Genomic DNA, 27,376 nt, shown 5'->3' on the forward strand with positions numbered 1-27,376 from the left:
GAGATACAAGGTCAAATGTTATACTAACAAAGAATCGCTTGGGGAAGTTCTCTCTGCCGAGTTTCTTCAACCAAAAAATATAATTTGTGTGTGTTACATTTGCTTTGCATAACCGGCAATTTGAATGACAAGTGGCATGTTGTGAATGTGGGCAAAAGCACCAACATGGTTTGTTCATTTGGTAGTGCTTTAAGTTGCATTGATTTTCCATGGGGGAAGGGATTGGATTCTAGTCCCTGTTCAGATGAGAAGTGTGCATGCCACTGTTCATCTACTAGCAGTATCCCAACGGATAACCTCCATGAAAGTACAGAAATAGTTGTACTGACTGTTACGTTATCCTTGGATGTGTCCTTTTCCTTGATTGGGTGCAATAATAGTTCTTAAAGTGCCATTCAGAACACAGGTGCTTCATATTTACTCTTTTTTTATTTAAAAAAAAAAAACCATCTATTTATCCACATCCAGTATGTGGGAAAACTTCCTTTTGAGGAAGAATGGCCTAGTGATTAAAGCATAAACTGGGAGTCTGAAAACCTGCCTTCGAATCCTGACTCTGCCACAGTTTTGCTATGTGGTCCTAGGTAAGTTCCTTCACCACTCTCATTTTCCCTATCTGTAAAATGGGGATGAAGTGGGTTCTGAAACTTTAAGAACGTATGTAATTAATAATAAACTCTTACTGTTTTGTATGATTTTGATCTTCACCAAACTTGGCTTTAGTCACAGTTTCAACAGAATAGTTGCTTTTGCATCAAAAGGTATGGAAAATGCTAATTTCAATTTACTCCAATGTTCTAGCTAGTGAAGAGCCAAACAGTAGAATGTCTGCCTACCTAGAGAGAACTTGGAATTTTCAGGTGCCAGTTGAATCAGAAATATGGTCAGATGTCCTCAAATTTCAGTGAGGAGGCAGTGACTCACATAGATTTGGAGGGCCTGTCAGATGCTAACAAGAATTCCATGTATTTGTTTGTAATCGGAAGTCATATCTAGAAAAGTGGCACCCAATTGCATCAGTTAAAAAAGAGATCTTGAGGTCTGATTGAATTTGTTTTAATTTTCTTGCCCTCACTTTTAATCTAACTTAACTTGATTCAAACATTCTGAATTCGAAGATGTCCCTTTTGAAAAATGTAGATTGAGAACTGGAAGCGAGCTTCTTAGCGGGCTGTAACTGTAAGGGAAAAAACTTGGTCTTGCTACATTGTGATATTTTGGTTTGGATTAGCAGTAATATAGAAATGTTTTTGTTTTACAAAGTGGGGAATTTTGTTTCTACTTGGTTGATACAAAAACAGTAATTATACCATAATAAAAACACTTATTACATGCGTCTTATTTGCATACTTGCATAGAGGTCTAACTGCCTTAAATTTATCCCTTTGAAATGGAAAAATCCTAATTCCAGGTAAATCATACTATACTGTTTTGCATTTGTTTTTATTACATATCGCAGGATTTTTTCTGTAATGAAAACTTGGAATTGTTTTGATCACAATGAAGTGTGATGCCAACGATGGGTTTGTAAGAAATCCAAGATACACAAGTGTGCACATGGTGGTTGGGGTAGAATGGTATAAGTAGTATCTGGATTTTTTACTGTTAAACTCTAGGTGAATGTAAACTCTAATCTCTTTTCTTATATCGTAATTCATTGAGTAAGTTATTTTAATCAAATCATGGTTTTCTGCAGTTTGACTCTGTATTGTTAACTGTATGCTTCATAAAAGCCCAAATATGAATACATTTTTTTATTGAATTGAATAGTCCGAGTTCACATATTTTCACAGTTTAGTGCTTGAATTTGTTTCCTCCATAATCAAATCACAAAGTAAACCTTGACTAGCTTTTAAAATACCTTGAGGTGCTGAAAAACACAGTGAAGCTTTTAATAGTTCGAATACATATAAAATACACTGACAGCAAAACCTTTAGGACTGGCACTTCAGGTCTGATTCAAGTCCCATTGAAGTCTGTGGGAGTGTTTCTGTTGTATTCCGTGGACTCTGGGTCAGACACATAGGGATTTTGGTTCTTTCCTTCAGCTGAAAGGGCTTGTAGGTTTCTAGGGACTGCTTTTTTTTTTTTTTTTAAATTTAAGAAGAGCTGAGCATCTGCTGATCCAGCTAAAGCCAATGAGAGCTGAGGTGTTCATTTCTCTTAGGAATCAGGCCCCTAAGTTTTAGTGCTGTTTGCCCAAAAAGACTATGAGAGTTGTTTGGTTTTCCTAGGTGTAAACTGTGTAGTTTTAGGTGGAGATAGCGAGGGAGTGTCTTGGGCTGTATGAACCTGGAGATCACCTTCACATACTCTAATAGACTGCACAGTAGCATACACTTTAACTCTGGGTTGTGCCAAAATGAGGTGAGCACTGCTGCAGTCAGGCTTCGGTTTAGTTGCCTGTCTTGCTCTCACTGCAGACTCTTCTGACTATGAATGCACTAAGGGACGTACTGGGATTTGTGAAGAGCCTCGTGTGAATAGGTGCATTCCCCTCTAATGCTCTTGTGTGATGTTCAGAGCAATATTTGGAGAAATAAGGTGGGTCTCCAGTGATAAGCCATTGTGCATGCTGCCTGAAACATTGGCTACATAAGCTGGGTACCCCCCTCAGCTCTGGATTTCATAGGTGTTATCCTGGCTGGGAAACACCCCTTTACCCCCTGCTAGCCTGGCTCTGAAATAGCACTTACCTTTTGACCTCCAGGTCTTGTTGTGTAGCTTATTTTTGTGCTTGGGCTGCTGAGGAGGCTTAGAAATGTTCAGGGAGGGAGGGATGTTTTTATCTGTCATTCTGGCCAGCTGATTCTCTTGTCTGGGCTTTGGCTTTGTTGTGAATTGTTATTCTTTCTTTATTTTAAGTAGGTGCATAGAGCCTGGGAGAAACTTTTCTGAAAATTCTCTGTAGATTTAAAATACTAAGGTATATTATAGCAGTTTCTGGCTTAATGCAGAGCTATGGGTGGTGTTCAGTTACAATTTAGCAGCAAAATATCACCCGGCATGCGAACATGACGAGAGCGGCAGTGACTGGCAAGTCTGTGACTAGCTTTTCTAATGAGCGCAAAACAAGGTGTTCCAGGGAATATTCCTACATGCACTTCGGGGGATGCTGCTGGCCATGGTCACATGAACTCTGCCTTCCAATCTATTTAGACTAGATTTCTGATCACCCTGAATAGCCCTTCCTCATTGACAATCTAGCGCTGCTTAGCCTCCTAAAGCTTTGATATTTTTTTGTCCTGTTTTTTACACAGTACCAATATCTGTCGTTCAAACTTTGCTGAGCAGGCTGAAAAAAGGTTTTTTTATAGTGTAGAAATCCTGATTTCCATGCAAAATTTCAGACACAATGGTTCTGAATCTCCTCTCACTTAAACTGATGTAAATCAGCAATAGGTCAGTGCATTAATAGATACACAAGTAGGTGTTGGCACAAGAATAAATGGATATAAACTGGCCATCAACACATTTAGGCTTGAAATTAGACCAAGGTTTCTAACCATCAGAGGAGTAAAAGGGGAGCATTGGGGGCAAAAAACCTAACTTGTTTCAAAACTGAGCTTGATAGGAGGGGATGGTATGACGAAGTTGCCTACAGTGGCACATGGCCCATCCGCTTCTGCTATTAGCAAATATCTCTAGCGGCTGATGATGGGATGCTAGATGCAGAGGGCTCTGAATAGCTACAGAGAATTCTTTCCCAGGTCAGACACTTGGTGGGTTTTGCCGACATGCTCAGGGTCTAACTGATCACCATATTTGGGGTCAGGAAGGAAGTTTCCCCCAGGTCAGACTGGCAGAGACTCTGGAGGTTTTTCACCTTCCTTTGCAGCGTGAGGCATGGTTCATATGCTGGTATGAACTACAGTAAAATGATGGATTTTCTGTAACTTGAAGCCTTTAAATCACAATTGAGGACTTCAGTAACTCAGCCAGAGGCTATGGGCCTATTTCATGAGCAGGTGGGTGAAGTTTTGTGGCCTGCAATATGTAGGCAGCCAGACTAAATCACGATAGTCCCTTCTGTCTTTAAAGTCTGTGAGTCTGAGCTTATAATAATTGGGCCTTCAAAAGTATGAATGCAGTTGTAGAAGCAAAGTTTCACAACTCTTTAATGTGTGCAGTTTTATGCATACTTAACTCATGGAATGGGATTAGATGTTTGTCAATACACATCGATTTCATTGCATACACACAAACTGATGCAAAAATATTTCCATCAATGACAATCAAAATGTACAGATAGGCAATGTAAGAAAAATGCTGCTTGAAAACTTCTTAGTTTGATTTAAGGGTGTTTACTTTGTATATTTTGACATGTTCTTGACAATTTGTGTTTTAACAGTTATAAAGCTTTAACTTTCTGAATCTCAGCGTCTAGTATCATTAAATAATTGTCAGACCCTCCATTTCCCACAACTGTGAAAATTTAAATAGATAAAAACAAAGTGTCTTAAAATAAACATCAGTATTTTCCATTGAAATTGTAAAAAAGTAAAATTGAATTTTGCCAAGCTGACGTACTTCAGAGCTCTACAATATCTGCAGACAATCTGTATCCGATAGTAATTTTATTCAAGATAAATTATTTTGCTTTCAAGGTAAAGCAGCTTACTTGGATGCACTGTCATTTTAATTAATCCCATTTTGTAAATTGTATTAACTGTATTCCAGGATATCCTGTTGGAATTTGCCCTTGTTAGTTTATTATACATGTTTAGCAAGACAGCAGTGACGTCCAGAGTCTCCAGACAAGACACAGCCCCACCGTGCTGAGTGCGGCACAAACCCGCAGTAAGGCAGCTCCTGCCTTGTGGAGCTTGTAATACAATAATTGCTCGGTAATGTAAGAAAGAAGAAGACATCTCAAAAACAGAGGAAGGGTTTTTGGGGATTTATTTTAAAAATGTCACCTAGCCAGTCTGTGATGCGTTTGGGAAGAAACTTTCTCTGTGGACAGGTTATTCCATAGCTGCCTATTGGAGGGTTAGTTGTTGTTGCCTCTGACGTACTTCCACAGCTGGAGACATGACATGGGACCATTGCTCTCACCCAGTGTGGCAAGTCCTGTGTTTCTATAACAATCTGCTTTATTCTCCGAACAAATCTACCATTTTCTCCAGGCTCATTAAGTGAAATTGGAGAATTAACTTTTTACCCAGCTGCTGAACTTTTCATATTTATAAACACTTGAGGCTTTTTGCTTATCTAAGAGAAAATGTGCATAGTTTGGAGATGTGCAATTCCCTGCCAATGTGTAATGATTATAGTTCTACACTTCATATGAAAAATCCTAATGTTTCCTGTCACAAGCTGAGTGTGTCGATGCCGAGGGCAAAGGTTTCTTGCCTTGCTAATCTACATTTTAATTCATGGGCTTAATGTGAAGGTGCCACACACACATGGGCAGCGTAGGAGTTAGCTGCAATGAAAAGCTCACGCAGTGATGTGAATGTTCTGTTTTTAAAGCCTTTTTAAATGCAACATTAGGTTATGATACAAGCCAAGATAGCCAAAGTAAAGCCTGGAGGAATCTGTCATTAACTCGGTCTCATGGCAAAAGTGGTTTGTGTGAGGATAACGTATCAGTCCTAATTCTGAGCTCTCTGGCTTTTGAGAATACATCAGTTTTTATTGTAAACTAAACTTAATTTTGGGGCTGGAAGGGGGACTAAAGGGGAAAAAATTCTTGGAGGTGTCTAGAATATGAACATTTGTTAGATTGTATACCATTGAACCAATGGTCTAAGCACTTCTTGTCTGAAAAACTAAGGCAATGTCCCACATTCCTCCCCTAGCCTCCCTGAGCAACATCAAGGGGGCAGAACTTAACAGAGCAGTATGAAAATTCAGAGCAAAGAGAAACTCCATCTTAATTCATCCTGTGGTGCCTAGGTGTTGTGGCTTTTTTGATGTGCAAGTTCCCCCAGTGTTCTGGCATCCAGCTGATAGCAGACTGCACCATCTAAGCACAGTGGGGTGAGTTAAACTGAGTTTCAGATCCTCCTCTGAGTTCTCTTGATTTTTGCAGGTTTGTCAGACCCCCCCAATATAGGATAAGTTTTAAAAAAAATTAGTTACTCTTGGATGAGTTTATATATACACACGCTTACCGTGTTATCATATTCCTTTTTGGGACTATACTCTGGCCACGAGTGTCTTACAAGCAAATGTGAAGGTGTGATTAGAGCAAAGGACTGGAGGCCAGGATCTCCTGGGTTTTATCCCCAACTCTGTCATGGTCCCATCAAGTTCAGACAAGTCACTTAACCTCGGCCACAGTTTGCCCATCTCTAAAATGGGAATAACACAAGTGTTGAGGGTTTAATGTTTTGTGACATGCACAGAGATTCAGAGATAAGTGTCTGTAAATGTAAACCAGTATTGGTATTAAATTTCTGTGTCACTGCAGCAGTGCAGCACCAGGGATAATGTTTGCCAGTTTTGGATCTGAAGAAAGATGTGGGATTTCTCCATGATATGATGATATCACATGATATGAGATATCACATGACTTTTTCTTTCTTTTCTTTTTTTTTTAACTTGGGCACAAACTTTTTCTGTTTTGTTTCTTCTAGTTCTTTGGGATGCTTCTTTCACCCTTCAATTTCATTATGGAAAAGATTAAGTGCTTCATGCCATCCAGTCTCTGGCATCAGCTGACCCAAATTTGACAGGAACCTGTTTTGCACAGCAATGAGTCCCAATGTTCTCAGGAACCTTACCACCAGCTCCCACTGGGCAATGGAGCGGTTATCTGGCAGCTAGCGGAGCGAAAGGAAGATAAGCTGCATTACTTACTGTTGTCTTCCAGCTTGTTCATGGTGCTTAAAGTAACCAAATCCCTGGTTTGGCCTTAGGATCTGTAATCATTTAAGAAAACATTTTTTGTTGAACAATAATTTGTTTGCTCCCTGAACCGGTTGTATAAGTTGAGGCTACTACTTTCTCTGTACTAACCTACAGAACACAATAAATCAGGTAGATATTCTGAGTGGTGGCATTTCCTTCTGAACTGCACATGGTGGTACTTTTACTAGCCAACTCCCTGGTTTAAGTGTTCCTAAAGGACTGCATACAGTTCTGCACTCTCTCTATTAGAAGGCCACTTTTGTAAGGCAGCTGAATTTGTTGACCCTTTAAGTTGCAGTTTAAGACAGTTACACTGTACAGTAAGCAGCATGAGCAGTCTGCTTATGTCATAGGCTTACATTGCACCAGGAAAGTAAGGTGCAAACTTGAAAAAAAACCCTTCTTGATTCAATATTCATATCTTTCTAGGTTAAATGCTAAACTTTCTGCCTTTGTTGTAGTTTTCAAAGTGAAAGGACTTAAGACTTGCCTTTTAAATTGCCACCAAAATGCTTGAGGTACCTGTATGTGAGACGTCTTGTGAGGCAGCGTCTCTTAAAGGTAGGCCCAAGATATGTACTAGCATCCGCTGGTTCCGAGGTGTGAAAACCACTGGAACTTGAAGTACTCCTGAGAGGGATAGCACACTGAGGTAGATTTCCGCTGTTCGATAGTGGAAAGAATCTCCCAAAGGAGGTAGTGGCAGCAGTGTGACCTGGGACAATTGAAATGAAACATCCAGGGGAAAAACTGTCTGTTTTGGGCATACAGGGCTTGAGTCTCTGTCACTCCTTATTGATGAAACAAAACCACAGCAGCGTTGGCCCCTTGGAGTATGGAGGTCATACAGCTATAACAGACATACATGTAAAGATATCTGTTCTTGGTGGGGAGTTGTCTATTCATGACTTCTGATATTTCATAAATATCAGTGTTTTATATGCATTCACTGCTGGGGTCCTAGGAAGGCTGTACAAGGTTGCTGTCATCACATTTCAGCCATTTCACAGAGAGCTCAGGAATGCAGTGACTCCCGATGCTTTTCACTGCGCTCTGGGCACATGCCTCAGATTGCGGTGGCCTGTTAAACTTCCCTCAAGCCCTCTCTCGTTAGCCATTTTGCATTTGGCTGGCACTAACTTCTGCACCCTGAATGGAAGAAGCTGCTGTGCATATCCTCATGCTGCTGTTTGGCAACACATGAATCACGATCAGTGCAGAGCGATTTGGCGCTCTTCCTTAAGTACATCCGTGTCAGCGCCCCTGAGGCGATCAGGGTATTCTAACTGATGCAAAGGAAGACCATGTTTAGCCACACCTTTGATCCTGTGGAAGCATCCCCTCCCACCAGCCCCTCAATCCAGTCTCAAGTCCCAGCCAAGGAAGAAGTGGGCAAGTTCAGGGTCTGAAATCCAATCCCACGCAGTGGCAATGCAGTCCCCCTAGGCGACATAAGGGATATTTTCCCCTACCATTCAGATTTGCCCCATAATTCCCTCTTGATGCAGGGGAATGAGCGTGGATTAGCCAACTCCGTCCTTAATTTGTAACTGAAGGACTCTGAAGCAGCCAGTCATTAGCACATCCATCCCTAAGCATCTCTTATGCCATCATTGTGGTTGAGAGAAAGACGCACCCCTAGGCAGAAGCCATGGCACGGCATTTTTATCTCCTACTGTACATTTGCATTAATGGGGCCTTTGCAGTAGGCTAAATACTTGAATTCATTTAGGAGGAGTCAAGAGGGGAGATCTACGCAAAGATACTGGCACATTTTTGGAGTTCTCCAACTACCGGTAGGTAATTTTCTCAACTTTTTCTTCCAATTGAATATAAGCCATTGGGGCTATTTCTCACTGTGGAATCATTGCAGTGATTAATAGACATGTTGTGCTCATGTAATTTCATTTCACGGTCCGCAGGGGCCCGTAAGGTAACCAACCTAATGCTTTTTAAAGTTGAACATTTTCCAGCATTTGTGTGGGGTTATAAATGAAGGCCTGCCGCTCATGTATCATCCCAAGAGCTGCTTTCTCTCACTGTCCTCCCCCTGACATAACAGCAACAGAAAAGGGATGGGCTTGCGCTGAAAGTGGTTCTAGCAACTTTCTCTGTCATGAAAATCTGCTTGCCTTTCCACCACTGTTCATGATTCTTAATGAGAGAGCAGCTGGGTGTCCTTTCTTAAGGGAACCGCGCATGCGCTACAGTAGCATTCCTTTGCCATTTGTGAGCAATGTCCCAGCCCCTGAGCCTTGCGTAGCAATGCCATTGAACTCTGTTCCCCAGTGAGTTGCACAGGTACATCACAGAAATGGGTAATGATGGCTGCTCGGGAAAGCTAGCAAAATCAGCTCTTGTTACCGTATGTTCCATTTAGGGACACTTATGCAAAATGCAGCACAATAGCCCCAAACACACCTGCACAAACCCACACAACAACCCAGCCAGCACACCCAATAGCCTCAAAGATCACTAAAGCCTCGAAATCTGTTGTCAGTGGGAAATAATGGAAGCAGCTACAAGCCGGGCTGAGAGCTCTCTCTCTTCAGAATATCGCCAGATTTATTCATCACACGGCTTTGCAGTCTGTTGCCATCCAGTTCTCAAGTTTTCAGCCATTTTGGCTTTTCACCCGCATGACTTTACATGGCATATCTGTGTGACAGCGCAGGCTTTGAGCTGCTAGCTTATCTACAACTTCGTGATGTTGACTGAGATTTCAAAGGAACCTACGGGAGGCTGGTGCCCAGATACCATTGGAAGTCAGTGGGCTTGGGTACCAGTTCTCTTCAGCCCCTTTGTCTCAGCCAGCCAGGGAGCACAGCATCCCTGGGTCGTGCCCTTTTTTATGCTCTTCCACTGAGGCCTGGATAAATGAATGATTCAGAGAAAGAAACCAGTTTCCGTTAGCAATTCTGTCTACAACCCCGTCCCCTTTGCCTAAGCATGAGCATTTCCTGCTTGTGCAACATCTGTCAAATAAATCCTGCAATTAAAATGGTTTCCACGTGCTGGCCTGCTGCTACTGAGCTGGCATTTTGAGGGTTGCACTATGTCTCCGTGTAGCAGGGTCAGTGTGAGATGACAGCACTTCCCTCACACTTATAAACCAGAGAGGGAAGGCCCTTAGTGAACTAGGAACAACACTGCAAGCCTTTCAGAATAGAGGAGAGGGGAGAAGGGCATGTGCCACTAGTTTAATTGTTATCCATCCGCGTGTGTGTAATGCCAGTGCGACCCACGCTGTTGGAATGCACTGATAACCAAGGCAATGGGGCCGGCGCAGTGCAAAGTAATGTTTGCAAGGTGAAAGCCCGTTCTTGGCCATGCCTGTTGAGTGGAAGAGGTCCCCGGGGCAGTTTTGCTGCAGTCTAATTCCCACTTGCTGCATCCAATTTATTCATTCATTCCCCACCCCCTCATTTTGGAATTGTTGTGAAGGTGCCAAGGCGCGCAGATCCATGACTCGGAGCGAGGCAGGGTGCAGGGGTCGCAGGCAAAGCCATTAATAACAAGGTGCAAACGGCTGGTTTATATGTAATGTGAAGCTTTTTACTTATATCATTTCTGCACTTTGGGGGCTCTGTCTGGTTGCTTATGGAGCACTTGGTGTCTGGTACCTATTTTGGCTGAGAGCAGGCAATTGGGTTCCTACAGGCCTTCATTGGAATGCAGCAAATTGTTCTCTGGTGTTGTAATTCTGCAGCAGTAGCTGGAGCTTATTTGTCTTCCAGTTATTAAATACACGCTCATCTTGAGGTCCTTTTCCTTTCTGGAAAGCAATGGGTGGGATACCTCCAGGAACCCAGATCAGAGAGGGGTCAGCAGGGGATGTGTGGGGGGCGGGAGGGAGGACGGGGGAAGAGGTGCCTGCATCTCTCCTTAAACTGGATCACAGGTCTCTAGTACCAGCAGGCTGAAGAGGTTAAAAAGTGAGCTACTTTCACCAGAAGGAGGTGGATGCTCTTATCATATTCTCACGGTCATAAATTAACTGAGCCTATCATTTCTGAGCTGCAGGGCGGGGAGCAGCACTCCCCAGTTTGCTAGTATCTGGTGCTGGGGTGTGGGAGCCCAGCTGGCTAATTCCCAGGATTTCAGGATTGGAATGGCTGCGAGGCGGGGCCGGGAAGAGGACGGTGCAGCTGCTGAAGGGGCAGAGAGAGGCACAGCGTAAAGTCCTGCTCAGCAGGCTGTGAGCAGCGCCAGCTCGTATGCTGCCTGTTCCGTTGCACTTCAGATAATGAGCTGGGTTCTCATTTGCCTTTGGGCAGCCGGCTTCTGCTGTTCTTTAGCCAGGCTGAATCACCCCCTGTACCCTCCACTCAGGAGTTATATAGACAATGCCAGCAGAAACTCCTGCCCACCGCCAATCCTCCACTGGCTCACTCCACCCAGCCTCCTCCCACCCATTCCCTCTGTGCCTGGTCCCCATTCCCCCTCCGGCTGCCAGCCTGCCTGCCTCCCTCACCTCACCTCTCTGCTCTTGCTGTCAGGGCATTCGCTGCCTTGCTGCCCAGGGCTTTGCAGCTGGAGCTGTGCATCTCCCTCTGAGCCACCTCCCCTTCAGTCTGGCCTTTTAAACCTAGTCCCTCTGTTCAACCACTAGGAAACCCTGCCTGAGCGGGTGTGCAGAGGATGCCATGTATCAGGTGGTAGCTACCACACTTCATTGTGTTAATGGCCTGGTTCCATGGGGTTAATGTCTCTCCATTAGGGGGTCTCTCCTCTTCAGTCTTTGGCTCCTTGTTTGTTTGGTGAATTCCTGGCTGTGGCCCTGGAGCATCATCCAGTGTTGCTTTCCCTGCTCTTGCTAGTCTCTCAATTATGCAACCACAGCTTGGGCTCAGAAAAACCCTGCTGTCTAGATTTCCCTTCCAGTCCCGCTGTCGGCGATCATCAGTCAGACAACGGACTCTGTGCCTAGCGCGTTCTCTTGTCCTGAGTCATCAGCTGAGATTCCAGGGCCATTGTCTACCTCCCACTTCCCCGCTGCTATCTGGGGCAGCCGCCCGTGTCTTGTGTTCAGTAATAACGGATTGGAAGCTGTAGCAAAACAAAACAAAGCCATCCTCCCACATGAGTCATGACAGGTTATGCAACGGCTATTCCGACTGTCCCAAGAAGTCTGTCCCTGGGACTGGTGCTGTGGTCCCCCCTGTAGGGGACATGACTGCTACCTCTGTGTACCCCCCTCGAGGTGACAGCTAGTGACTGCTGGCATGTGTGTGTCAGCAGAGCTCCTTGTGTCAGTGCAAACGGAGGAGAAATGTACAGCGTGGGCTGTTGGCAAAGCGTACAAGCTGTGGATGTTGATGTCTGTTGCAGCAATGAAGCGCTTTCAGAGCTGGGGCACACTGGAGCACCCTCTGGCTTTCCTTTGGTGCCTGATACTGACTTTCACCATGCCTTGTAAGTGGTAGCACGTTGTCCACGGAAAGCACGTGGCATCGTGTGGTCACGGCTCAGTGCCAGCTCGCACTCGTGCCCGGCTTAGGAGGAGGAAAATTCTGTACTCGGCTTGCGTTCAGAAGGAAGCGTAGAATACATCCAGCCTCTGATCCAGCCGCACCAAGTGTCCTGTCCGGGGTCTCAGCTTCACAGCCATCCATTAAAAACCCCATAAAGCAATTAATTCTGCTCTTTGTCTTTTGGACCAGACAGGCCTTGGTGGATTTCAGGATGATTAGAACATGATCTTCCATGAAGGGCTTTCCATACACTTAGCACAGATCACTTACGAGGGGTCTGCAAGCGGGATCGAGTATCCCCTGACAAGGCTCCAGCCTTAATAAGCTTACAGATAGAAAACATCTGCTTTCCAAGGAAGCTTGTGGTGCACGGAGGGGGAGTTTGTCGGTCCCGTTTGTAACAGAGCACAGGGAGGTCTGAATTTTATTAGACCTGCAAATGGAAAGTCCTCCACATTAAACATGAGAAGGTAGTTCCATGTAACTCACTTAGTTCTAATTGCTTGATATTTTACTGCTGCTTTGTCTGCTGACAGGACAAGGGGCAAACATTAGCTGTCTCCCCGTGGCCTCTGGGAGGTTACAGCCGGGTGGAGAGGCCAAGAGAATGAGCCAAGGCTGCACAGCAAGTTGGTGGCAGAGCCAGGAGCAAGCCCTCTGCTAACTCCACTGGGCCATTGCCCCGTTCTGTGCTGCTTTGGACATGTTTCAGTGTTGCTGATCCAGGCTCCTTTGCTTATGTCACCAACCCAGTCAAGCCCAGGGAAGTGTAGGGCATCACTGCCTGCCCTGTGCCTGGACTATCTGTCCTGCGCTGAGCTCACTTCTGTGGGGAGTAGATAACTTTAACATTCCTCCCCTGTATACAAGTCACAAACACCCAGCCTTAGTGATCTCCTAGACCTATGTAAACATTGGGTCTGACTCCGAGAGCTGTCTCTGCCCACACCCGCCCACTCACGTTCCCTCTGCCCCGGTGAGCGCCTCTCACAGAACCTGCGCAGCTCATCAGAAATGACTGTGAACTTGCTATTGCTGTAGCGGGTGCACAGTGTGTTAAAGTTTGTCTGTTCCCAGTCCCTCGGATGTGTCACTTCTTCCTTGTTTAATATATCTAAACATCGACACAGAAGTGGCATGTACCCTCTCAGCCCCTTATGCAAACAAGTCACTCCCTAATTTTGCATAAGAACTCACCGCACCCCTCTCGTGTCTAACCTGCACTGTAACTTTTAGCTGTAATGTCCTATAGGAATAATGATTATTGTGCATCTGGCTGCTCATTCCTATTCCTCTATCTCCAGTAAGGAAGCACATGTCAGTAGTGGAGGATAGTTTCATTTGCGTCTGTTTGGACTGGTGATGTTTGCTAAATTGCTTCCTCTTCAACTGCATGCCTAAAAACTAACCCAAAAGGCAGGGTGATAGTGTGGTGGTACTGGAGTGGGACTCGGGAGATCTGGATTCAATTCCTAACTCTGCCGCAGACTCCCCTGTATGACCCTGGGCAAGTCATTTAGTCTCTCTATGCCTCCGTTCCTCACCTGTGAAGTGGGAAGAATACGTCCTGTCTGGTATATTTCTTTGTAGCAGAGACTCTCTCACACTAGGTATGTGCAATATCTGGCACAATGGGGCCCTGATTTCACTCGGGGGCCTCGAGCTGCTTGTCTAATAGCTGCTAACAGGAGTTCTTAATACACGTTCCTGTATAATTCTAATTGCCCATCATGTCGGGGAGAGAAGACCACAGTTAACAGTGCTGGAGAGGCTTGCCCCTCCAGCTGCTTTCACCCCGGGAAAGGATGCTGTCCCAAGGTTAACCTCGGAGAGTTGGTGTGGTTTGCAGCTAGGAAGGGAAAGCCAATAAACCCCAGTGGCTGAGGCAGCCTGCCAGCTGTGTTGGATGGTGCTCAAGACTTGCTCCATTGTTTTAAAATATTGAACACCCACGTTCAGGGAGAAGAAATATTCCAAGGCTTTAATGGCAACTAACGACGAAGGTGCTGCACATGCCCTGTCATTCATCAGGTGGGCCTGTCAACCTGCAAAACCGTATTTCTGCCAGAGGAGAACCTCCCAAAAGTCTGCAGGGAGAAGGAAACATTTGTCAGTGGCTGCCTTCAGCTCTGAAGGCACCGTGGGGACCTTTCTGGCCTATTTAGTGTGCATTACCCCGGGGAGGGGAGGGAGCAGATTTTTTTCTTTTTTAGTTCGTCTTAAATTGGTGGCAGGTGGGGCCATAATGAAGATAAACGAGGAGTGCTCTTCCTGGTAGATTAGATCTTGCACCGATGAACACGTCTGCTACAGCAGGTTTGAAATGCCCTGGGTTGAGTACAAACCCTTCTCCTCCCCTTCACCTGCAGGAATTCCACTAACAACCTTTGGAGAGGAAACAAATAGCTGCGAAAACTGCATAATCTCTGAAACCCAGCGGGCTTTGGAGAGCCCAAGGGGAGGCACCAGAGCCTCCGAGATAAACAAATCTGATCTTGGACCAAAGCCTTGGCTGGGAGCTGCTCGTGGTCCCTCTAACACCTAATATGAGCACCATGCCAAAGAGAAACCTCCTCTGCTCCCTCTCTGCTGGCTGTGAGGACCAGAGTTAAGTAAAAAGGAGATCCAGGGACAGTGCCTCTGTACCATGGCCATGCAGAAATGAATGCTTCTGTCTTTTGGGCTCAGCCTTTGCTCCTATGCAGTGTGCATGGTGCTGTATGCCCCTGCTGATGTTGTGTGCCTGTTACGTAGGTAATTGCTTCTAAAGTGGCTTTGTTGTCTGGGATGAAACATGAGTGAAGAGCACGAAGTGAAGCTGTTCAGGCGCCTCTGCCTGGCTTTGGGAAAAGGCAGGTTTAAAATCTGGACTTGATAAAGCAAGCTTTAGAGAAGACTTTGTCCTGCTTGTCTAAAGAACACGTCTGTGCCTGGAGACACCAGCCTTCTGGGCAGTGGAAACCCAGCGCACCGACCGTGGACGCAATTTCATCCATCCCAGGAGTTCAGCAGGGGCCGGTAACGCGCTGCAGATACAGACACGGCAGTAACCGATGAACCGCCTTGTAGTGCTAACATGCCCCCTCTGTCCTCTAGTCCGTGTTTGCACTCAAACCCATCCAGTGTTGCACTGGCACTGCTCTGGGCCTCTATTTCTAGACTGACCAGGGGACAAGTCTTTTGCTGCTGCATTTCATATAAGACTCTTTTTTTTCAAGTCTCAGTGTTAGCTTGTCTATGGAAAGGGTTCAGCAAGGGCCAGATGGGGAGTCCCATGAGCAGACCCCACGAACCTGCCACGTGGAGTAAGGGATTCACAGCTCCGCCCCCAGCAAAGAGCATGGATCCCGGGGCTATATCCAGGTAAACTGGTTTCCCCACTACTTCAGTTTAGGAACTCCCGGGGCAGAGCGGGGTAAGGGCACCATTCAGGGCAGGATCTCCACGTCCAACAGTGAGACAGCCCAGGCGTGGTTTAAAAATAATAATAAAAACATCCCTCCCTGCTGCCCTACCCCCTTCTGTTGTGTGCTCTGCTCGGACCCTGCTGTCTTCAGCTCTACCTGGCTAGTACTATAGGACGCTAATCATCAGAGGTTTCCCAGCTCTGTTAGACGTGGTGGCAATACAACTAGGCTCAGGAAGCAGAAAGGATCCTTGATTTATTTTTTTTTTTTTTTTTTTTTTTTTTTTTTTTTGCAGATGAAAAGTGTAAAAGCTGAATTGTCCATTGCTGTGGAAACTAGTGGGCCACATTTCCAGGCCTGGTCTCTTCCGACTCCAGCACACAACAGGGAAATTGGATTTCATTCCAGCTGGTTTAGGTTTGACACCCTTGCAAGTTTGCCATGAAAATGTACAGGTTCAGGCATACAATTTATTCACCTGCCCTTCAGCAGGATGATCGATAATGGAAAACCCAATGATATTTTACTGAGTCATCAAACAAGCTTAACTCACCCTGAGCAAATAGAGAAGCAAAACTGTGGGAGGAGAGTTTGAGGCATCCTTAACAATTTGAGTCCGTATTAATGGCATTTTATAGATATTGACTTTAAAGCACTTGTATTAAATGAAGCAAAAACCAATGATGCATGTATCCCAATAAATACACTACTGCAGACCCACCACCTGGGAGGAGAATGTGTATCAGACGCATTAAATTGTAATTAGCTCCTAACGCACAATGCTATCCAGGTGAGAGTGCATGTAGAGAGTTAAACACCACAAATGATGGCCCCCTCGATACACAAAAATTACATTGGGTTAGCTAAATCTGTTCCTGCATCAGTTTAGTTACATTGCTGCCATCCGCTTGCTAGGAAAGGCTTCAATCAGTTCAGAGTGGCTAACAAAGCCATGTGAAGCACCCTTAAACCAAATTTAGAGTCTCTGCACTTGGGGGCTGTGCCAATTGAATTGTACTCATTTAGAAACAGGTAGCTGGTGCAATTTCTGTGTGTAGATAAGGCCTAATTTAGGGCTTTGGGGGGGCAAGGGGTGATGGGGGGGAACATTTTTTTTTCTATCAATTTCAATTTTGGCCACTAATGTGGAAGTTTTAACAAATTGGTGCAGATTGGAGGTTAGCCTGGTACTTGGCCTGGCCGAAGAGGCAGGCGGCAGTGGGGACAGGCTGCTGGAGTATATGAACCATTGGTCTGTTCTGGTGGGACACATCTTGCATGCTTACCAAAAAAAAAAAAGCCAGGAGAAGCCACGAATAATCGTTTCAGGGGGTGGTGGTGGAACTCCCACTGGAAGATTGCACCATCTGCCAGCCTACGTTCTTCAAGCAGATGCAGGTCGGCTTCTGTATTGGAGGCTGTGCAGAGATGCTCTCGCTCCCAGGCTCACATGTAGTAAGGCACAAAGCAGAGCGCTGGTTTCTGCTATAGGTTTATAATAAGTTTTATCTTAAAACAATAAAGCAGTATACGCAACGTACAAATGAGTTTTACAAAGAGCCACTGTTCTATTTGTTTACTTTAAAACCTACCAGTATCTTCACAGACTCTTTGCGCTCTCTCTCTCTGTATAGATCATCTTTTTTCCTTTAGCCAGGTATTCAGATTTTGGTTGACAATTTGCAACTCCGCCTGTCATCTTCATTGGGGCGTGGGAGAAAAGTCCATTTACAAAACGTTGCTCTCGTTCAGCTCATGTCTATAGTGCAGCCATGCATTGCATTAACGTGTTAGGTCTGTTTGAGAGAAACATTGGCGATCACTGAGCTTCCTTAGGACTTCGTAGCCTCTTCCTTTGGCCTTGCAGAAAACGAAGACGAGAGGGCGCTTTCTGCAAGGTTTTAGTATTTTGCTCTAGGTTGGTGATGGTGGTTTTTGGTTTTTTGGGGGGTTTCTGGGTTTTTTTGCTGGTGAAATTTAATTTATAGTGAGACAATTCTTTAGGGACACGCGGGGATCATCAGTCACTCACATTCTCATGATCAGTCACGAGTTTATAAGCAGCTGCACTGGCCTTTTGCAAGATAACAATGGGAATAGGAAGCTTCACAGTTTAAGCAAGGATTGCAGACTCCTTCTAGGTAAGGGAATAGTTTTGCTGAGCAAGTCGGAAGGGTCCCTGGCACCTCCTGGGAAACGTAGTCCTGTCTTTAGTGCTTTGCAGAATTAATTAAATAAAAGCCATGCAGCTGAACTACAGCTCCCAGAATGCCAAGGCCCACGGGGCATGGGGCATGCATGAGTTTGTCTTTCCCCCTCTGGTTCGCGTCTCCTCAGGTTTGGTCTAACCACTCGGCCCGCTTGGGCGCTTTACACGTGTGCACGTCCACGGTGTCCTCGCACTCCTTGCAGTGCACGGCGCAGCACCAGTGGAACTTGCACTCGCACTTGGTGATACGTGTGATGCGGGTGGTGTCGTAGCCTCGCCCACAGCACATGACCTCGCAGCCATCGGTCCCACGGGACGTCTTATTGCACACACGACCCGCTGTCCCCAGGGAACCTGTGGGAAGGAAACAAGGGTCCATTACATTGTCCCTGTTCGTCTCGCTGTGAACAAAAACACCCCGTCGCTACCCCAGCGTAGTTCTCTGCGGGATGTCCCAGCCATTGCGATCAGAGGCTCTCTGCAACCACCTACCGTCCATCTAGACTGCAAGGTCTATGGGCCAGGGCCTGTCTGCTTTGTTCTCTGTCTGTACAGCACCTTGCATGATGGGACCAGCTCTTGACTGGGGGGCTACTAGGCCCTACTCTACTGCAATATGAGCTGGAGCTACGGAGTGTAAACACATGCTGTTTTAGCAGTGCGTGAACTCACGGCACGTTCTTGGGGGCAGTGACTGCCCCCGTGGCTGTACCGTGCCGTGTGTTTCAGCAGGCAGGCCGAGCTCTAGGGAAGAGATCTTTGCCAAGCATGCCGAGAGACTAGTGTTTGCCGGTGAGTAGCCTACCCCCCACTTGCATTTCTGAGCCACTGGTGTGTCACCATGCCATGCCATCTGTTCATACACTCCTCCCGTTCGTACTACACCTAGGGCAACAGGCTCCCATCCACAGCTGGGCTTTCTAAGTGCTGCTGGGAGACAAACCAAGAGCAGCTTGTCCTTGTCAGCTGGGAAGGAGTGGCTCTAGCATCCGCCCAGGGGCAAGGACTCCAGATTTCCATTCCCAGCACTGCCCCTGTGACCTCTGGCAAGTCACCTCATTCGTCTCTCCTGGGCTGTCCCGCCTGCAACAGAAGGCTGATGCTGACCTACTTCCCCGGGGAGCGCTGATTTCTAAAACGGTGTGAGAGCTGGTGGGGACAGAGGCGAGACAGAGGTCTAGTGTTACATGTTAATAACACTCCAGCAAGGGCTGGGCATTTCTGTCCCCTCCCCGTCTCACCGCTGTGGGGATGAAGACCACTGTGCCCTAGGGACGGCCAGTAAACTCCTAACCCCTGCGGGGCCCTTTAAAGATATGTGGATCTATCATCTTTCTGCCAATGCGTTCAACTCCCTCTTCTAGCGAGGACGTGCACCCTTAGAGAACAGCTGCATTGTTTTTCTGTGCAACAGAGAGCACGGTTTGCTTGTACGAATTTTCAAGCAGGCCACCTCCTTGCAGCGTGTTTCATTTGCATCCTGTGGCTGAGAACTCCCAGTGCAGGTGAGTTCAGAAAGAGACGCTGCGCTGCGAGCTGCTCTGAGCGCTGGCCCTTGTGGTGGAGCCTGGCCCTACGACGTGGCCGTGATCCTGCGATAACGTCCTACACCAGTGTGGCATCGCACTAGAAATCACTGGGGCCCGATTCCCCGTGGCCTGGCACCTCGTGCGGACGTTTACCCAGCGCAATGTGAACGGGACCCCCTGCCAGATTGGCATGGTAACATTGCACACTCGCGCTTCGCTGGTGTAAGTGACTGCTCCAGGCGCAGGGGAACGGGGAACGGGCTCCTGTACAGGAGATCCTCTGCGTGCATGGACCTGAATGGTATCAGCACCGGAAACACCCGGTAACACGTGCTTTAAACAGCATGGGGAGAGCAGCGGGGTCAGTCAGGCCCCCAACTGCCCCTGCTTGTCTCTCCCTTATGCCTGTACAGTCCCTGAAATTCTTGGGCTCTAGTGCAAACCCTCCCATTCTCGTTCTGGGGGCACTACGGGCCTGTCCTCGCCTGCTGGTGTCTGTTGGAGGCTGTGGGGCTCTCGGCCCTGAGGGCACATCTTCTGTTTAGTGTCAGACAAGCGATGGGCAGCTGCCCGTTGCCATGGGAGTAGCTGGGCTTGTGCCAGATCTTCAGCCTCTCTGAGCACGCCCCATTCAGCAGGGCCTTTGCGTGCTGGGTAAGGGAGGTAAAATCCTTTCCTCTTCTAGTCTCGCCATTCGATCGAGCTAAGGGGCTGTCTACACACAGCCTGGTGCCCCCTTAGCCGCTGCCTGACACCTAAACCGCTTTAGAAATGCCTGATGCTGCTTTTGGCTAAATGGGGTCAAGCCAGAATGGTTGACGTCATTTCTGCCTGGGCCGGGGCTTGCGCCAGTGTAACACACCTGCCGCACGTGTGTGTCTGCCGCAGACCAGCGCTCCTGGGGTCAGCGGCAAATGCTGCCAGGTGTGTGAACAGCCCCACGCACGGCAAGTCCCATCTGGAGCTGCAGGCAGTGCCCCTCCTAGCACCCGTGTCTGTGCCCCTCATCAGGGTCACCGCGCCCTAGGCCACACTCACCCCCGGGCGTCAGGCACGCCGCCCTGCTCATGCCAGGCCGCGGGGAGCAGGCGGCGCTAACCCTCTCCTCAGTGTTACCTGCCAGTTGTTGAATCATTTCCACTCCCGGGGAGCAGCCACTGCCGCCCCGGTGCCCCCAGCTCGCACCCCTGCCCATGGGCACCGTATGTTCGGCCAGCGCTGGCGCTCTCCACGGCCCGTTCAGAAAGCACTGCATGCCCGGGGTGATTGCCGAGCCGCTTTGGGTGGCATTGGCTCATCACCTGCGAGGGCTGGGCAGCTAGACCCGCGCGGCGGCTCCCCATGCGTGAGAGGCGGAGATTTAGAAGAAGTTGCCTAAACCGGCTGAAACTCTGCTATTCAACATCCCCTCACCTTTGCTGACCTTCCCTCCCCTACCCCACCCTCTGGCCATGCACTAATCCGTTCTCCAGGCCAGATACAGGCCACAGATTTGCCTCCCACCACTTCTTGCCTTTGCTGTTTGGCTCTGCATTCCCTGGGTAATGAACCCAGGGTTGATCTCTCCCTGCCTGGTCCCTGTCTCCCCCGGGCAGGGTTCGCTGAGCGGGATGGAACGTGCAGCCAGCCTTCCCTTAGGCAGGTACGAAGAGCGCTCTCCCCACCAGCACGTGTCAAATTCCCTTCCCTTCTGGCTTAATTATCCGGTATTACGGCTGGAGAGGCCTCGTTACATAGGAGCTGCAGTACCTGGGCCCTGTACCAAGGCAGCTGGCTGGAGGTGTCCAGTTTAGTGGCCCTGGCTGCCCACTATCTAGAAGTGGACATGTCTCACTTCAGTTGTGAGGTCCTCTGCAGCGCTGGCTAACTGGCTCTGCACAGCCGTGCAGCTGGCAGTACACTGGCATGGCTGTCTTACTGCAAACACGCACAGGTGCTCCTGTTAGCCTGGTGCTGCTCTGCAAACGTTTGTTCGTTGCTGGCTGCAGTGTTTCAGGTGCGTGAGGGTGACTTTTAGAGACCGAAGATCGCTTGGGAAGAGTCTGCTCAGCATTGCCCTGGTGCGAATGAATGGGGTTACCCTGGATTAACACCAGTCAGACCTGCTGACTCCCAGTTCAGATGTGACTGCTGGCAGATGGTCTAGTGGGAGGAGCAAAGAACTGAGACAGGACTCCTGGATTTGCGGCTCTGTCCTCTGATTCACTGAGACACCCTGGACCAGCTACTTCACTTCTCTCGGCCTGGATTTCCACCTCTGTAAGCTGGTAATAACCCCTCCTAGAGCAGGTTGACATTTTGTCAGAAAGAAGGGTTGGTCTTTTTCATTCAAAATGTTCGTTTTTGACAGGTTTTCAGGTTTGCGGTGTTAAAAATGAAGATTTGAAGTTTTTTGTTCTTTCATCAAAACCCTCCAAAATTTTTTCAGAGATGGGGGCAAATTCTTTCCTGATCAGCTCTTGTAACGTCCCACTGTGCAGGCTGACGTCTGTCAAGTGCTCTGAGAGTCTCTGCGGGGAGGCGCCAGCGCGTGCCGTGAGCGGGTTGGGCACTGAGTGTTTTGGGCACAGTTTTTAACAAAACACCCCCAAAGCCGGACCGAAAGATGGACCCATTTGAGTCTGTTTTCGAAGCGACGTCACCGTGCACAGCACAGCCGGAAGGGCCGGGTACGGCTGCGTTGTCGCTGGGAGCAGCCCAGACGGACGGGCTGTCTGTGCAGCGTTTGGAGCCCGGGGCAGGGAGCCTCCCACCCCGACTCTACAGACTTGGCCTAGCTGGGCTTGTGCCAGCGCTGGGAAAACAGCTGTGTCCAGAGCGGCGGCTCAGCCTGGGGCAGGGACTCTGACGCCCAGGGATGAGGGTGGGCTAGAGAACCCAAGCGCCAGCGCCCGAGCCCCCACTTCCAGACTCCGATTTTTAGCAAGCTCGCCGCAGTGCTTGTGTGAGTCTGTCCAGCTGGGCTGGGAGACGGGCTCCCGGCTGCAGGGCGTGAGAGGAACCGCAGAGTCCAGCCGCAGGGCCCTGCAGTGCATGGCGGCAACCCCAGCGTAATTCCAGCCGCACGATTAATAAAGCACGCGGCTCCTTGGCTTTAATTTGCTGTGGTGTTAGCGCTGAGGAGAACTGCTTCTGCCCTGCCAGTTCATGCCGTTTGCCGCTGGCGCACGCAACCTCTGCTGACTTGACGGCCGCAGCGGTGGCGTGAGGCAGAGGCCACCGAGGGGTCTGCATATGTGTGCGACGGGGTGGCTGAGGTGGAAGGGGACGGGTGGGACTAGAAGGCAGAAACACCCCCGTGCTGCTGCTACATGGAGTAAATGCGGGGCTCAGGGCTCATTTTAAGCGTAGAAACTGTTGGTTCATTGCTATTTTCCTCCCACACAGGTTGGCGTGGTGTTGTGGCTGCACTGCTGGGTCCAGGGAGGTATGCCTGTTGCCTGGGGAGCTGAGGCAGTGCAGAGCTGTTTGACCTGGTGGACAGACCCATCACGCAGAAGACCGGTGCTTTCTCTGCGGAAGCTGAGTAGTAGCAACGTGAGCCGCTCTGCTCCGCTCGTCGTCCCAAGTCCATGCAGTGTTTGGGGGAGAACCCTGCCCGTTCTATTAAATGCCTAGAACAGACGGGCAATGTGGGCTTGTCTCTCTCTCTCTCCCCTCTGTCCCACACTTCGTATAATGGGCCACGGCATTTCAGGCTCCAGCTGCAACGGCCTGGGGTTTCCAGTACATCCCAACGGCAGGTCTTCACTGCAGACACAAATCAGCCATGGCCGTGCTCAGGAGTTGGCTATGAGCTTACAGCTCCGGGCGCTACACGAACTCACAGGCCTGCGGTGATAGCTAGGGCACACCCACACGTTGTAGCAGTGCGCCCAGGGTGCAGAGAGGAGTCTCCAATCACACACACCAGAACTGGGGCAGGCGCAATGCAAATCTCTGTCCCCACGGAATTTCTGCTCACCTCTAGCACCGGCTGCTGCCCCGGGAGCATGCTGGGGCTTGAATGGCAGGTGTGGGGGAGGGCAGTAGCTGCCTGGTAACACAGGGGGAGGGTTCCCGGCTATCCCTGGGCCTGCACTGCTCCTTCTTCCCTGCCGATGGGGTCATGGGGTAAGCGGCCGCACCCACCCTGCTTCTAGCTGAGCCGAGCGCTGGGAAGTGTCCGGGTTGGGGGTGAGGGCAGAGCTGCGGGAAGGCTCTGGGAAGTCTGACAGGAGTGTCCTGACAGGACAGGGACAGGGCGGTGAACGGCCGTGGGCTCCAAGCTGATTAGCACACACAGGAGCGCTGGCTCGGCACTGCGTGGCAGGCAGGAACATGCAGGCTGGGGTGTTCCCAGAGAGGGGCTGCCTGCCCAGGGCTCTGCGAACTCCTTCCTGCCGCCAGCCTCACACCTACCATTCACCATTTCCCCACCTTGACGTCTGCGCGCTCGGTTGGCTGCAAGGTTCAAACCGGACTGAGCTGATGTTCTGCTAAAGCCCTTCCAGCCCTGACGCCCTCCCCAGCCCTGCTCCTTGAGTCCCCTCTGATTGCCTAGACAGACAGCGCAGGGACAGCCCTCTTCATGCTCCCGTCTGCAGCTCCCAGAGTCCCTTGCTGCTGAGACTGCCCCGGTGCCAGCTGCCGGCAAGTCGCACTCTCCCCATCACAGACTTCTCGGGGGAGGGGGGCAGTTGCTGTTTGGGATTTTTGTTTATTTTTTCTTTTCATGAGAAACGTGACAGTAAAACCCCAGGAGACGTTGTGCAGCTTAGACGGGTTGTGTTGGGCCTTCAAGGGGGGGGAGCGAAGGGAATAAATGTTGCTCTGGAACCTAGACACCTCCCACACCCAAATGGAGCAGCAGCGAACACCTCTGGTGTGTGCCATTGGTCGCCCGAGGTTCTGCCGGGTCCCCAGCCGCAGGAGCTCAAACCTCCCTCGGTGGTAGGCAGCCCTCTACACGTGCCAGCCGAATACCACGCAGCAACCTGCAGGGTGTCTGTAGGCGGGGCGGGCCCAGGATGTTCGCGAGACAAGCTGGGGGAGGCGATGTCGTTTATTGGACCAGCTTCTGTAGGTGAGAGCGAGGAGCTCGGTGCGGCTCAAAAGCTGGTCTCTCTCGCTCCAACAGAAGGTGGTCCGATAAAAGAGCTCACCTCCTCCTCGCTGAACGGTAACAAGGCTTAGAGAGGCCGTGCTGCCTGACTTTGACAACAGTGGGCTGGGAACCAGTGGCCCAAGAGATGGGTTATGGGAGCCCTACCCGGGGAAGCTGCAGGCCTGACACGGGGGGTGTGAGATGTGTCACTAGATCCCCGCCACCCCAGCCGTGCAGCCAGCTAGTGGGGCAGGGTCTTACCTGCCGACTTGTCCATCACGCAGTAATCGGGAGAGTTCTCAAAGTACACCAGGTCCGTTTTGGTGGGTTTCCGGAAGTTCTTGTTGGCCACGGTGAAGCCGGTGCCGTCCTGGTTCATTATCACCTGGATGGCCCCGTTGTATTTCTTCCTAAGGTAATCCCCGGTTTTCCGAAAATCTGACATGGCCAACCAACACGTCCTTAGCGTGCAGGAACCGCTGACGCCGTGGCATTTACACTCCAACTTCAGGAATCGCTTTACAGCCTGTAAGAGAAACGAGGCCATGAGGAAAAGGCAGGGCTGAGCCAGCCCGTTGCCCTGGCGTGCCTCACGCCTGAGCTGGCCAAAGGAGGCGCTGGAAAATGACAAAAGCCTGGCTTTAGTGAAGGCCCCTGCTCAATCGCGGCTGCCCAGCTCCCTGGGGTGAAGGCAGAAGGGCTCTGCCATGCCACAGATCTCTCGCCCCTTGCCAAGGCTCTGACACTAAAGGCCCCAGGTGTGACGTCTGACAGCTGAACGCAGGCGGGTGTTACTGCTAGTGGTCCTGCCCTGGGGACGTTCGCCCTGGAGTGGGGGGTAGGAGGAGTGATAAGACGGACTGAGAGAAGGGAGCTTCCTGTATCTGGCCGTTTATAAACCTGAGCTGCCGGGCTGGGGACAGGTCAGGGGCTAGACACCGTCCAGGAGGGGTGCCCGTTCCCAGACGCAGGCCCACTTCGGTGCTCAGGGGTTGTGAGGGGCTTTGCTGTTAGGTTCCCCACTTTCCCAAGACAAGTCTGCCTCGTGAGGCATCACTTGAAACTTCGTAATCTGCCGACCATCCTTGGCCTGGTAAAATGTGTGTATCCACACTGTGTACAGCGACACGTTTCTGCTCTACGACGTTGCCATGACATGTTGCTGCGCTGGAAAGGTGGGCCCAAACCAGTTCTGCGGAGACAAAGACACGCGGGCGCCCCCAGCCACGTATCAATAAAGTCAAGTGCGCTCTCACCTAGTTAAGTGACTATTCTCCAGCAGGGGCCAGGTGGGAATGAGAAAGCTACATTTCAACCCTCGTGGCCACAAGAGACGGCTTGTCGCCTGCACCCCAGCTGGGGGTAATGCCTCTGGCGGGAATCAGCAGCCAGCACCTCACACGGCAGCGCCCCGCTGGGGAGGAGATGCCGCAGCTAGGCTGGGAAGCTGCTCTCCTGCCAGGCACCAGTGGCCGACCGGGGCTGCTGCCCGTGGCCTGGGACGGCTGCTGCTCCGCTCCCGTGCGGCATGCTGTCCCTAGGGGCTCAGGGGAGCAGGGCATGGGGGCTCCACAGCGCAGGGTGAACAGCCCACAGCGCTGGCTGCTGGGCTCCGGGCGGGGCGCTGAGGGACCCCCACGAGTTAGGAATACACACTGCAGGCTGCCCCGGGACGGTGGCACGTGCCTTCCCCCCGGGGCGGTGGCCTGGGCAGGCTGTGCTGGCCCGGCGTGGTCCCGTGGCGTCCGACCCCGGGACTCACCGTCCTCCCACAGCGGTTGTTGTGCAGGTTCATCAGCGCCCGGGCGTCCTTCACCTTCTTCTCCTTGGCGTCCACAAAGGCCTTGGCGAACTTAATCCCGTAGTGGATGTTGTCACTGCAGCCGCCCCAGTCGAATTCCCCTCGCTCATCCTTGGCGCGGCCCAGTTTGAGGGGGTCGCAGCCACAGGCTTTCAGCTCCCCTTGGCTGCAGGCCCGGGTGATGGCGTAGACCACCCCGGCCGAGGAGATGGCATAGACAAAGGCTGCTTCGCGGCTGCCTGCCGGGGGGGGGGGGAAGGACGGGGCGTGAGTGTGCGCAGCAGGGCTGGGCAGAGGCAGCCCCAGGAGAGCAGGGCACAGGGTCAGGGCACCTCAGACACCCCCTGGCGAAACAGCCCCCCAGTGCTGGGGCCCTGCCCGCTCTGCCCACAGCCGGCTGGGCCCGGCTCGTCCTCCCGCGTGAAACAGCCGCGTGGAGCAGGCGGCCGACAGGAGGGCTCCGGGACGGGGATACCCTGGCCCTGCCTGGCGGCCGTGCTCGGCTCCTTCCGGCTGCAGAACCTGGCTCTGGCCTTGAGCTGCCCCGGTGTGGGTCTGCGACGGGCACGGCTGGCTTGTGAGCCCAACCAGCGTGGCCCCGGCTTGCAGAGGCTGCACTGGGTGACCCACGGCGCGGGCCGGGGCGCGGAATCACGCATCCGTGGCGTTGCCACCGAGGGGGCGACTCCTGTGCTGAGCAGGAGGAGCTGGCAGCCTGGCGGCGCGGGCCTTCGCCACCCGTCCCGCCACCTCTCCCTCCAGCTCCATGAAGCTCCCTGCCATGCTGCCCGCCAGGTGTGGGACGCTCCCTGTAAACAGCTGCAAAGCCACTGGGCTGGAGCCCTGCAGCCGGCCGCGATCCCGGGGCCCCGCAGGACCCATTGCCGTACTAGTGGGAATTGCGGGGCAGGACGGGCGCGGGATGGCAAACGGTGCCGTGCAGGGCTCGGCACTCTCCCTGCCGTGATGCCTGCCCTTCACATGCCAGCCCAGCCCTGCCTGGCCGACGTCC

The 27,376-nt window shown here is 50.3% G+C and overlaps 2 protein-coding genes across 5 annotated transcripts in view; one reads left to right on the plus strand and one right to left on the minus strand.

The window, feature by feature from the left end:
* Positions 1 to 23,314, plus strand: part of ST7L (suppression of tumorigenicity 7 like) — a 52,142-nt gene extending 28,828 nt beyond the window's left edge. Inside the window, exons 15-16 of one of the 4 annotated variants that reach the window (XM_067558797.1) lie at positions 4,681 to 4,800; positions 6,585 to 7,000. In XM_067558797.1, coding sequence (XP_067414898.1) covers positions 4,681 to 4,782 — 102 coding nt within the window. In that variant the 3' untranslated portion in view covers positions 4,783 to 4,800; positions 6,585 to 7,000. Of the gene's footprint in view, positions 1 to 4,680; positions 4,801 to 6,584; positions 7,001 to 16,034; positions 16,422 to 22,864 lie in introns of those variants that run through there. The other 3 variants (XM_067558794.1, XM_067558795.1, XM_067558798.1) reach the window with 3 other exon arrangements.
* Positions 17,219 to 27,376, minus strand: part of WNT2B (Wnt family member 2B) — a 35,143-nt gene continuing 24,985 nt past the window's right edge. The window contains exons 3-5 of the mRNA XM_067558799.1: positions 26,326 to 26,603; positions 24,825 to 25,089; positions 17,219 to 18,302 (exon numbers count right to left, since the gene is read on the minus strand). Of these exons, the coding sequence (XP_067414900.1) occupies positions 18,073 to 18,302; positions 24,825 to 25,089; positions 26,326 to 26,603 (773 nt within the window). The 3' untranslated portion in view covers positions 17,219 to 18,072. The remainder of the gene's footprint in view (positions 18,303 to 24,824; positions 25,090 to 26,325; positions 26,604 to 27,376) is intronic.

The sequence above is a fragment of the Emydura macquarii genome, unplaced genomic scaffold (assembly GCF_026122565.2).
Source record: "Emydura macquarii macquarii isolate MOO-44397 ecotype Brisbane River unplaced genomic scaffold, CSIRO-AGI_Emac_v2 contig_2184, whole genome shotgun sequence".
Taxonomy (NCBI): domain Eukaryota; kingdom Metazoa; phylum Chordata; order Testudines; family Chelidae; genus Emydura; species Emydura macquarii.